At 34.3% G+C, this 13,166-nt stretch overlaps 1 protein-coding gene across 1 annotated transcript; it reads right to left on the reverse strand.

Moving 5' to 3' along the window:
- Positions 1-6,746: 6,746 nt before the first annotated feature.
- Positions 6,747-7,424, reverse strand: LOC145798264 (uncharacterized). Its single transcript, XM_082885773.1, has 2 exons — positions 6,895-7,424; positions 6,747-6,822 (listed from the first exon to the last, which is right to left on the reverse strand). The coding sequence occupies exons 1-2, from the start codon at positions 7,422-7,424 to the stop codon at positions 6,747-6,749; spliced, it is 606 nt and encodes a 201-aa protein (XP_082741899.1).
- Between the last annotated feature and the right edge of the window lie 5,742 nt (positions 7,425-13,166).

Here is a 13,166-nt window from a genome sequence, read left to right on the forward strand (position 1 = left end):
AGTCGGATCTCGGATTTATATAAAAGTCGCCCCGCTCGAGCGGCACTCACAGACTCCCGCTCGAGCGGCCAATCCCCCGCTCGAGCTCCGGATGCACACTCCCAGAACTTTTGCAGACAGGTCTCCCGCTCGAGCTTCCAATTCCCTGCTCGAGCGGCACTCACACAAACCCGCTCAAGCGGCCAATCCCACGCTCGAGCATCGAACACAGCACAGGAAATACTGGATGGGTGAAACTCCCGCTCGAGCGCCAAAACCCCCGCTCGAGCGGACAGGTCAAAATCTGGGCAACTAGTTTTGCTTTTTAATCTCAACCAACCTGTAACAAATCTGCCCAACACATCCTATTACTCAAATACAAAGTAAGAAAGGATGTACACCAGGTAATAATCAACTACTATCATCCACAGACATATGTCCGGATCACTGTACAACAAGGGTAAACCCGGGATCGCTATATTGTTGTTAATAAATTTTTCATATAAAATATCTTGATAAAGTATTTTATGTGTTTGGCATTGAGATACTTGAAAAATAACTTAGAGGATTATTTGTCTCATCTCAAAGAGCATACCTAGATCACATTTTTATTGAATTTAATATGCAGAATTGAAAGCTTTATGTTGCTCTTCTTAATGATCGAGATTAATTAAGTAACATTCAGTATTCATAAAATGATTTTGAGAAAAAGTTCATGAGGAATGTCTTGTATGCTAGTGTTGTGAGAGTTTAATGAATTATGAAGTTTGAATTAAACTTGGTGCATATGCAATTAGTTTGTCAGACAATTATTATTTTAATTTAAGCCTTGACCATTGGGTTGAAAGACATAAAGTGTCATGATATTTATAGAGAATTAAAGATTATACAATTGGCTGTAGAAGAATTAATCATGTTAATATTATTGGTTGTATAATGTCAACTTTGGAAGTTGCTCAAATGATATATAGTATCTATTACTGGTTACATTTTTTTATGTTTGCATGAGGTCTTGTTTTATAACGATCCCAGTTCTTTCTCCTTTGTTTGTTGTATCTGGACTTAGGTTTCGTGGAGTTGGTTGTTGTATATATTTGATTGTCATCCTTTGATTCCTTATTTGTGAGTTATAGGATGTGTTGGGCAGGTTTGTTTCAGGTTGGGTGTGTTTAGAAACCTATAGTTGATGCCCAGATTTTGGCCTTCACGCTCGAGTGAGGCTTTTGACGCTTGAGCGGGCCCTTTGTTGTTGCTTCTCCGCTCAAGCGGGTGTTTTGACACTCGAGCGTGAATTTCCATCTCCCAGTATTTTCCTCTGCAGGTCATCATACGCTCGAGCGGGAGTTTTGACGCTCGAGCGTGAACCTTTGATTTTGTTCCTCTACTCGAGCGGGGAGTTTGATGCTCGAGCGGGGACCATCGCCTGCAAAACTTCTAGAAGTGTGCATTTGGTGCTCGAGCGGCGCTTTTCACGCTCGAGCGTGAGTCTGTGTCTGACGCTCGAGCGGGCAGTTCCACGCTCGAGCGGGGCGATTTCTATATCACTTTGGGATTTCACCTTTTTGGATCACTTTTTGGTTTTCTTTCTCTCTCTTACTTTCCCAAACCCAGATTTGACAGTCTCTCTCTAGATGTCAACTTCTCTCTTCAATATCATCTAGATTTATTGATCTTCTACCTTGGGTCCTTTACAAAAAGTGTTGAGTTTGTTGAGGGCTATCTTTTGATCCGAGAATTTCTTGATTTGGAGTACTTCGGATTTCTTCATCTCCTACCTTTGGGCTCCGAATTTGAGGTAGGGATTCCTACTCACTTTTATGAGCTTTAACCTAGATGTTGAGCATTTATTTAAATGGTTTGATTTGGGGAAGTTAGGGTTTTGAGAGGTGTTATGTTTAAAAAGAGGGGTTTTGTGATCTAAATCCATAAACATTTAATTTGGGTCTTAAATAGAGACTATTGATGTTGTTGATGAAATATGGACCTTTGGGTCAATTTGAGAAAAAAAAAAAAAAAGAGGGGAAAATGCCATGTTTGGGTATATTTGGGTCATTAGTGTAATTAATGACATTTATTGTGGAAATATGAAATTGAGATGAGGATAATGAAATTGGCTCATTGTGAGTTAGAATGGTGGTGTTCGATTTAATAATCACCCACTTTGAGAATTATTGACAATCTATCTGTTAATGCATTTATTATCTGTTTAGAAATAATTGCTTTGGGCTACCGGTGGAGGGTGGTCTCGATTGTTGTAGACAATGCATGATGATTAGACAAACTAAAACTAGTCAATTGAGTATGCCATTAAATATGGCGATTGGTATAATACATTTAAATTGTGTATTAATTGATTGAACATGTATATGATAATTGCTTATATACATTGTGTTGTGTGGGAGGAGATAGGGGATGTACTCCACGGTTTAGGGGAAGATAGGGGATGGACCTCTAAACCGGATATTGTTTGGGAGGAGATATGGGATGGACTCCATTGATACAGCACTAAAATGTGTATCATTTATGAAATATGGAAGTGTTTTGATGTGTTATTGATACAGAACCAAAATGTGTATCATTTGTGAAGTATGGAAGTGTTTTTGTTTGAGATTGATACAGCACCAAAATGTGTATCCATTATGAAGTATGAAATGTTTAATATGAGCTATTATCTCACCTGAAACGGCGTGATCTCATTTAAATTGTGTAGCCAGGTTTTGAGCCATGGATGTGGATTGAGAGTTGAATAAGAAATGGAAAATGGAATAACTCATGAACATCGTAGTCATGGAGTTGAAATGTGTTATAGGTTGATGTAAATGAATTAAACATTTATCGAATGCTAATATTTTAGTTATTGTTCATACTATGTTTAGCATATTTCTACTGGGCGTTGGCTCACCCTATATGGGACATCATTTTCAGGTTCAGGTACTATGCCGCCCCCGAGGTCTTAGCTTGGAGGGTTGTGGGAGTTGAAGACTCTTTTGTCTATTTTGGTTGTATTACATGTATATCAAGCCAAGGGCTTATTATCTGTTTTGAGTTAGTACTCACTCCTTTTGTAACCAAGTGTTGACTTGAAAAGTTGTAAGCCTATAGGGCATTTACTTTTGTTGTCAACATGTAATACATTTTGTAATGAATACTCTGATGAAATCTAATTATGCCTCATTCTCTTACGTTTAAGCATGTCAAGATTGTATGATATTTTGGGTTTATTTTGAGGACGTTACATCTTGTTTCATGAAAGAGTTTCATAAAATCTCTTATAATTTTTCGCTATACAAACATGTTTTAGAGTTCAACTTGAGTTATGTAATTAAAGAATTTTATTTCAGAGCTTGGAATTGTTAATTTCATCTCCAAACCTATAAAGATATATTATGATATATGGTTTTAATTTTCTCTATGAAGAATAACAAAAACTCTGATGGTGTTAAATACATAATTTTAAAGTACTTTAGAATTAGAGAGTTGTTAAAGATGATATTCTTTATGAGCACATGTTATAGAATACATACTAGTTGATCCTCTAAATATAGGTCTTAGGCCAAATTTTAGTTTGCTAAATATATTGAGCATATGGGTACTTTACAATTTTTTATGTGCTTGGTTAAAGAAATTTTTTACCCATGAATATTATCTATGATATATTTCAGTTAATAAAGTGTAATGTGTTTATTCACATTTTGTTTATAGTTATGTGTGTGTACACATAAATGGTAACTATTATGTATGTATTCGTCTTATGTGGACTCTTACAGTTATATTTAAATTTTGAGATATAAAGATTGACACTTTAATTTAGAAGTGTATAATGCTTCGGTTTAGAAGTGTATATGGATCCATAAAGTATGATGCTTGGTTTAAAGCATGAAAGACCTCGGTTTAGAGGAATAAAGGCTTCTTTTGGAAGTGTAAAATGGAATAAAATTCCTCGCAGGGTCTTATCAAGACTATACAGAGGACTGAATGTGGAATTAGCATGTTATATAATTTTTGGATCAATTATGCTAAAATTCCACACTACACTTTATCACATATAGGAATCCATGTTGGTGAGATACTAGTGTTTGTAATTGTGGAAGGTGTTATGTTGTTCAATAGCATAATTACCGCTACAGTTCGATATTAATGTTTCTTATTGAACGGGATTCTATGCTGAGATGTTTCTATTCTGAATTATGTTTATGTGGCCACTAAAGTTGTTTAACCCGAGTCATTTTTTCTTAGATAAAATATTTTCTTAAAATAGTAGTCAATGTTGCCTAAGTGGGAGAATGCAAGAATTTATTCTTAATTAGGCTGTCATTGACTATATTTTCATTGGTTTGTGAAAAACTGGTTGAAAGTGATTCAGACAGATTAACTGGTATGAGCTCAAAATTATTAATATGATTCATAAAGTTTTGGGCCATAGTCCATCTTAGTGTATATATTATTTTATATGTGGATATGTGATATGGAGGTGTAAAGCCTGTTTAAGTTACTTGGGTTCCTTAATGGGAGGGCGCATGAATTGTTTTATTTAGGCCCAGTCCCCTCTCCTATCCTTATTAGGGTTTACATATATCTATATATATGTAGATCAAAGGGTTGTCAGTCCCATTGAAAAGACAACATAAATATTAGGAGAAGGAGGGGAAGAGCTGGTGTTAAGGTTTTCCAATTATGAAGGTCATATTCTTTCAAAGAAGCAAAACTCAAGACAATAATAGAATCAAGCAGTATGTATCTAAGTTTATATTTTAGTAGTTAACTATATTCATAGTGTTTTGATATCTAGTATATAGAACCTATAATCTTACATGTATTTCTACATTTCAACTTAATAAAATTACTTTTTGCTGATCCAAAAAAAAAAAAAAAAAGGCATATATATCTCACATTTTGCAATGCATTGCAGAGGCAACACCAAAAAATATCATGAATGTGATGGACATAGATGAACTGACTCTTTACCAGTTGAAGAGTCACCTACAGGTTTGTTAGTGAGCTGTTTGGCTGTGTTATTTAAATTCAGTTTTTTATTTTATTTAATTAAGAGCTCAAAGTTATAAGTGAAAATGAGTTTTAATGATTTGTTTCATGATTTTTAATGATTTGTTTCATGATTTTTATTGGCTTTGTCACAGAAATACAGACTTCGTAACTCAAAGCCACACAAAGAAGGTAGGGTTTTGGCTTAAACCCTCTTTTCTTCATGATAGTTTTAGTTGCTCAACATATTTATTTTTCTTTTTTTAAGTGAAAAATCAATTAGTTAAACTGAAAAAAAAAAGTATTGGTATCGTCAGCTATGCAATGAAAAAATAATTGTTTAGGAAGGACTGAGGAGATAATAAGAAAAAAATGATAGTTTCATTCAAAGATCCAAACACAATGATGCCATAAGCTACATAAATACATCCATCACCAAATGATGTCATGAGAAGCTACATTTCCTTTTCATCTCTATATATTTAGGTTGGAAAATGTATAGAAATACAAAAATCGATCACAGAATAAAATATAATTATCACATGAAGTGGATCCCATCTTTTCGTGTGTTACATTCATGTGAAAAAACTATATTGGGCTATAGCTTTCAATTGCATTTGTATTTTGAATTTGTGAATGGATCAGTGGAAAAAAAAAAAGAGGTTTGCCACAAAAAAAAAAAAAAAAAAAAAAAGAAGAAAGTTTTTGACTTCTATTTTTATTCATTTTTTTTCTTCTTAAATTCAAAATTCAAACACCACATTTAATAGTAGAACCGCTTACTTATAATTTCAGACACTTATATTGTCTCAGGTGACTGTCATCGTAAAAGATCAAAGTCATCTGCACCCATTTTGGAAGGACCATCTGGTTCTTCAAGCTTTGTGCCACCATCTCCTCATGTGAATCAGTAAGATTATCAACTCTTTAATTTCATTTTCTCTATTTTTTTTTTTTTGATCAGCAAAAAGAAAGTTTTATTGATGGAGAAAACATACAAAGTATAATAACGTACATCAATAAAGAGGAGGGTGCAAAGAGCATCAAAGTAAAACATCAAGATCCCACCTAGGTTGGCACCTAGACACACACCAAATCATCTGCTAGTACCAACTCCAAGTTCGAAGTTGGTGAGTAACCAACGTATAGAGCAGAAACAAAACAAGTAAAACACTAGCAGCCACAAAACATCACCCACATCAGTATAGCATCTCAGCATTAGCACACCTCCAAGTTGAAGACAATTCAGCAATAGCACATCTCTGTATTAAACAATTCAGCAATAGACAATTCAGCAATTCAGCATTAGCATTAGCAACAGCACACCTCTACTGGAGCATCCAAAATCAGACCAGCACAGATAGCAGCAAGCTCCACAGTAGAGACCATCACAGCAGGCAGCTACACCCTAGCTCAGCTGCCAGACCAGCAGCCAGAAACCATCTCAGCAGATGGCACTACACTAGAAATCATCACAGCAGGCACTACACACTAGCTCAGCCACCATTTCTAAAGCAAAATCAGACCTGGTCTTAAGTATGTTGTGCAAAATCAATGGTTGATATCATAACTCCAGCCACACATGAATCCAACTTGAGACTAAGGCCAAGCTTGTCACAGTAGCAGAGCTTAGCAGACCAACAGATCCCAACCTCAGAAGCAGAGTTAGCACAGAATTAACAAAATCAGCACAGATAGATAGGAAACAAAGAACCACTAATCTGAGGTAAGACAAAGACCCAGACCTCCTTATAAACCTTAGCAACCTGATGCTAATGCACACTCTACAGCTTCCTATTTATCAACCACCCAACAACACCACAAACCACCAGACAGCAACACCACAAAACAGCAGCATACCTGACAGCAGACTCAAAAGTAGCAGAGCATACCTGATATCAGTCTCAGCCACCTCCATTTCCAATGCAATACCTCAATTGCTGCAGGTTAAATACCAACTCATTTATAGAAAACTCCACCTGAATTGGCGATGCTTTGAGCCACATAGCTAATCTGACTTTTGCTAGTTCACACAAATCTGCCAAATTTGGTTGAGAACCAGAAAATACACAAGCATTTCTATGCTGCCAAGTGGACCAGAGAGTAGCCAGAGGGAGAACCATCCATATTTTCTTCTCCAGCTTCTTCATTCTACAACCAGACCACCATTGCAACAGACCAGACACAGAACCTGGTAAGACCCATTGCAAGCCCCACCATCTTACTATATTAGACCACAACAACCAAACAAAAGGACAGAAAAGAAATAGATGATCCACTGTTTCAACCTCATCATGGCAGAAAACACGAGCAAGATTAGCACTCTCAGATAAGATTCCAATTCTATGGAGAAAGCTGGAAGTTTTAACCTTACCAAGCCAAGCCAACCACATAAAAAATTGCACTTTGGGAGGAGCAAAGTTGTTCCAAATTAAATCAGCCACTGGCACTACAGGCCCCATAAGTGATTCACACCATTTATATACTGATGCAACAGTAAACAATTCAGATGGGTCAGCAGTCCATTTTAGCTCATCAGATCTGTTAGGACATATTGGTGGTGCATTGTTAAGAAAATTGCATAATCTTCTAGCTTCCTCCTCCTCCCATACCAGCAGAGATCTTCTAAAGTTAAGAAAATTGAATAATCTTCTATTTCATTTTCTCTATGCTGATGATAATAATATTAATATGCTAAAGTCTCCAACCTCTTTTGCATTCTCTTTTATTATTATTATTATTATTATTATTATTATTATTATATTTTTGGGGGCAAACGAATTGTTGACAGAAATCCCCAAGGATCATATATAGGACATCAAAACCAACCGAGTTTCAGAATTGAGGTAAATTCTCTATTTTTAGATTTTATTTCAGTTTGTAAATTATTTGAAAAGTGGTAATGAATTCCCACTGCTTTTAAGACCATTTAATGTACCTAGATTATGATTGAGATCTTCTATTTCTAAAATATATATATATATATATATATATATTTTTTTTTGTCACACATGATGAAAGTTTTTAAAATTAATTTTTAATCAGAAAGATGTCACATTAAATAGATTTTTTTTAGACAGAAGATCCAAAGTTAGTTGATGACACTTGAATTTGTTTCACAACAACAAAAACCAATAACGCCTAGGAAACCAAAAAAAAAAAAAATCACAAAAAGAAAATCCATTCTTATCCTCTAATCCTCAATGGTTTTATTAAGTTAGCACTCTCAGATAAGGTAGTTGTCATCTTTCACATGACAGTTACCTTAAAATGGCATCAGATAGGGCATCTGTGCTGTTTGCCAATCATGAAGGCCTCAACAATCCGCTGCCACCACCACCACCACCCACCACCACCATCAACCACCACCACGTAGTTTCATACATCACTCCTATCAGGAACGAGGCGATCAAAGAGTATGCTGGACATGGAGGAGGATTAGGAGTGATTCCAGGTTCTTTTCAGCTACACAAGTTTGCTGATTATTCTTCCATTGACAACTACCTGGTTTCGCTTGGGCAAGCGCTGAGTTTTGTTTTGGATGAATATCGTTATTCAGCACCTGAACTCAGCCCAAGGTTGATGGATTCAGAAGAGGACCCTGCATTGACCTATCTGAATTTGGATGTCGTTGACAACCCCGATGGAACTGTTGGGGAGTTTTCATGTAAAAGGCAAGATCATGACTAGCTGCTTCCATTGTATTTAAACATGTTTTACTACCCCTTTCATCATGGATGGCATTGATGAACTTGTTTTCCATCCATGAAATATGCATGAACTTCTTGTCTGTTACTGTTACTTTTGTGTCTTCGTTTGATGAAGACGAAGACGGTGTGTTTCCACCTACTTGTATAATAAACCCCAAATACTTGCAATCACTCACAAAATGCATTTATCGATTGTTTGCTTTTCATTTCTTGTTTCAAATACTGTTATTATCTTCATACATATGGTATCAAGTGCATTGTGTGTTGTGTTTAGGGAGAGTATATAGGTTATTTGAACGGATTGGATTAAATTGAAACCTCCCTTGGGATTTAATATTTATTCTTTATTTAATGCTCCCTCAAATACATAATCATATCTTCAATTTTCATATTTTGAAATTTTCATTACATTGCTCCTCTGTTTGTTTGATTTTATCCTAGACTAATGGTTGCTGTAGCTTTTGATCAATATCATGGAAGAATATTTCATTTTGCAAATAATTAGACACTCTTCAAGGGAACCATATACATCTTATAATTTAAGAAAAAAATGACAAAACTCTATACTTTGTGAGTCATAACTATAAATAAATAAATAATCATAACCAAACATCACATAATCAAAGATCTCCTAATTCATAACTAAAATATTGTCATAATTAAAAAAAAATATATATATATATATATAAAATTAAAAATGCATATAATATACTCCTTTTACGAGGGTGTCTATAGTTGATTTTCCCTAATTGATATCTTATTCCTTTAGCCTCTGTTTGGAAAGTGAGTTGGGATGGGTTTGAGGCTATTTTAATCCAAAAAAAAAAAATACAAAATAGACTTTTTAGCCTAATAAGACAAAACATCACATCCGATCCATAGTAATTATATTTATTTCTCTCAACAAAAGTCAAAAATTCATTCTCAAACAAGATTTTTAGCCACAGGCTAAAATAACTAAAAAGTCAAAAAATTAACCCACTTCCCAAACGAACCCTAAAGATGATACATAGTATGATCTTTCAATTCATTCACAGCCTTAGGTTGAGGTTTTTAATAAATTCAAGGGAAAATTACCAATACCCCCTCGAGATTTGACTAAAATACGGATTCTCCCATGAGGTTTGCGAAATTACAAATTGCCCCCTGAGAGTTATATTTGCATAACAAATGAGGGGGCAATTTGTTATGCAAATATAAACCTTAGGAGGCAGGATGTAATTTCTCAAATCTCAGGAGAGAATCCGTATTTTAGTCAAACCTCGAGGGGTGTTGGTAATTTGCCCTGAATTGAAAGACTGTTTGTTGCCCTTGCAATTTGCGTAGTGTATATACATATATATATATATATATATATTTGAACTAAAGTAGTATATATTCTTGTAGAATCAATTTTGTCCAGTGGCATTGCCAAAAAAAAAAAAAAATCATTGCTTAATTTGTGTTTTGAGATATTATTTTAAATAATTTTTTAGAGAAAATTTAGAAAATTAAAAAAATTGTTTTGTTATATATTTTAAAAATAATTTTGGAATTTTGGATGATTTAATATTTTTTTATAGTTGAATAGATAGGTAGATGTGAGAGAAAAAATAATTAAGAAGGAGAAAGAAAAAGTGATTAATTGATATATAGTAGAGACAAAAATAATTTAATTTTTTTTTAAAAAAAAAGTTCAACCAAACATGTTTTTTAAATTTTTTCTCTAAAACATATGTTTTAAGAGACAAACCAAATATACTCAAAAAAGTGATTTCTGGATGACTTGTTCGAATATATATATATATATATATTCATACAAAATAAACTCCATGAGGTTTGGATTAGCGGATGAAAAAAAAGTAATCAAAGGACTTATCGCGAGGTTATAGGTTCAAACACCTACGAAAATCCAACATTCCAAACTTTAGAGTCACTGGAGATTTTTCGGTACTGATCAAGGTGTGCATAAATTGACCTGAACACCCGATTATCAAAAAAACATTAAAATATTTTTATATATATACAATGTGACGAGACTATTTGTTACTTACAAACATTTTTCTAATAAACATTTTTTATTTAACTATCCATAAAAAATAAATGGTTTATTACATTTTGTACCTTAAACTATCATCAAATTATCGATTGTGTCTATTAGATCTTAAAATGTATAAATCAAAATCTATTTAGTCCCTAAACTATTGATTGAATCCATTAAGTCTCTAAAATATTTAATTAAAATTTATTTAGTCCCTAAAAGGATAATAAAAATAAAATATAAATCCATAAATATTATAAATTAGTAAAACACTGTATCATCAAGGTGTTCAGGTTCAAAACCCACGAAAGCCAAACATCCCAAACTTTGGAGCCACTAGAGATTTTTCCGTCATTATCAAGGTGTGCGTAAACTGATCTGAACAACTGATTATCAAAAAATATTAAAATATATATATTCAAAAAAAATTAAAATTTTTATTCTGTCTTTGAAAAGTAGGCGCTAATCCATATATTGAATTTCTTTTATAAGAATAAGGATAATTATCTATAATATTTTTTTATTTATCTTCTACAATAGATACATACTTGCTTTAATATCTAGTATTATATGTTAGATTTCGTTTATAATTTCTAATTGATTATTTTTAAGTTTTTCGCTAAGTTATTTTTATTACTTAATTAATGTATTATTTGGTTCTATTACTATTTGTATAGAAGTGTTATTATTTAAATTATTCAATTCTACTTCTCCAATATATCTTTTTTTTATCAACAAAGTAAAAATTTCATTAAAAACATGAAATTACAAGTATAGGAAGGTGCAATGCATCGAGAGAGATTTGGACGGTACAAAACTACTATTGCTACTCACAAACATACAACCAACCCCTTTGCCTCACGATTTTTATTTTTATTTTTGAGCTAAAAAAAAAAAACAAAATAAGACCAAAACAATAAATAAAAAGTTAAGGACTTAACTAAAAAAACCAAAAAACTTGAACCCTCAGAGTCAAAAGCACACAGACACTATCAGGCACTGTAGCACCCATAAGCACACTCCTCAACTCCCAAGGCACAACCCCACTACTCCCAAGGCACAACTATGTGTCTCCCACGCCCGTCCCCTCCGTCAGACTTCACCCACGCTTGACCCCTTCGCCGAACTTCACCCACTATCGACTCACCCAAGGCGGAAACACACCCTCTGCCGGACTTCAGTGTTGGTCCTCCTTTCATTGGCCTTTGTCATGAAAGCTATTAAAGTAAAATCCATCAAATCCTTGTGCTGGTAGTTGTGCCTGTAATAACTCAGTCCGAAAACACCCATGGCTGAAGCTACCTTGGCCAAAGCAGACACACCCATGGAAACAAGACCCACTGCCACAGCTGAACAAAACCCACTGTCACCTCCACTTCCATGGTCGAAACACCTTCTTTTTTCAACCCAAACATCGAAAACACACCCACTGCTAAAACTAATCCACTGCCCCTATATTGTCGACCCAACGCCGACCTCCTCTTAATCAAAACAACCGTTGAGACACCACCACACATCTGGACGGAGTTCACCCCTCAAACTCCCTTACGCATAGGAGCGCTCGAATGAAATCCTACACAAATCTGGATCATCTTCGACACTTATGCTTCCCCCCGAGCAGAGCACCAAAACACCTCCATGGATATGAACGGAGAACACCCCTCAAACTTCCACTCACAAAGGAGCGCCCGAATGAAAATCCTAACCAAATCTGAATCGTCCTCTTTGCCGACCTAGTGAACATCCATAACGTTCACCGAAACATCAAAAAAAAAAAATAACAGCAACAAAACAAACGGAACTAAGTAGGAAAAACTATGACGGTTTCAAGTTTGAAAAAAAGGAAAAACCAAGCAAAAAACACGAGGAAGCTGGGCCAGCCAACCACCATAGCCGCCGCCGGCGGCCGGCCAACTGGCCAAAAGCGAGACCTGGGGTGGAGGTTTTAGAGAGAGAGAGAGAGAGAGAGAGAGAGAGAGAGAGAGTTAGTTTAGGGCATTAAGGTCATGTGATACGAATATATCTAATTTAAACACACAACGAAATAAAATATCTTTTAAAAACAAAAAAAAATTAAAAAAATTCTATAATAAAATTTTAATTGGAGAGGATTTTTTATTAATTTATAATACGTATGGACATATATTTTATTTTTGTAATCTTTTTAGGGACTAAATATATTTGAATTAAATATTTTAGGGATTTAATAGATTCAATCGATAGTTTAGGGACTAAATAGACTTTGATTTATATACTTTAGGGACTAAATAGATTCAATTGATAGTTCAGGTACTAAATAGATAATTTCATAATAGTTTAGGAGTAGAGAGTGTAATGAACCCAAAAATAAATCAGTTCAAGTAATTTCAGTTCCTTTTCATTTTCCTTGCGAAAATATAAGATTCAAACAAGTATAAGATACAAAATAATGATACATAAAATTTTTAAAAAAAAATTATCCAGGTGTATACAAT

The sequence above is a fragment of the Camellia sinensis genome, chromosome 8, assembly GCF_055761805.1.
Source record: "Camellia sinensis isolate YWXY chromosome 8, ASM5576180v1, whole genome shotgun sequence".
Lineage (NCBI taxonomy): Eukaryota > Viridiplantae > Streptophyta > Magnoliopsida > Ericales > Theaceae > Camellia > Camellia sinensis.

Excerpts from the sequence above, each read along its gene's own strand:
- LOC145798264 (XM_082885773.1), bottom strand. The coding sequence starts at position 7,424 with ATGGGGCCTGTAGTGCCAGTGGCTGATTTAATTTGGAACAACTTTGCT. Across the intron at positions 6,823-6,894 it reads TTTAACCTGCAGCAATTGAG|GTATGCTGCTGTTTTGTGGT; the intron begins GTATTGCATTGG and ends GTCTGCTGTCAG.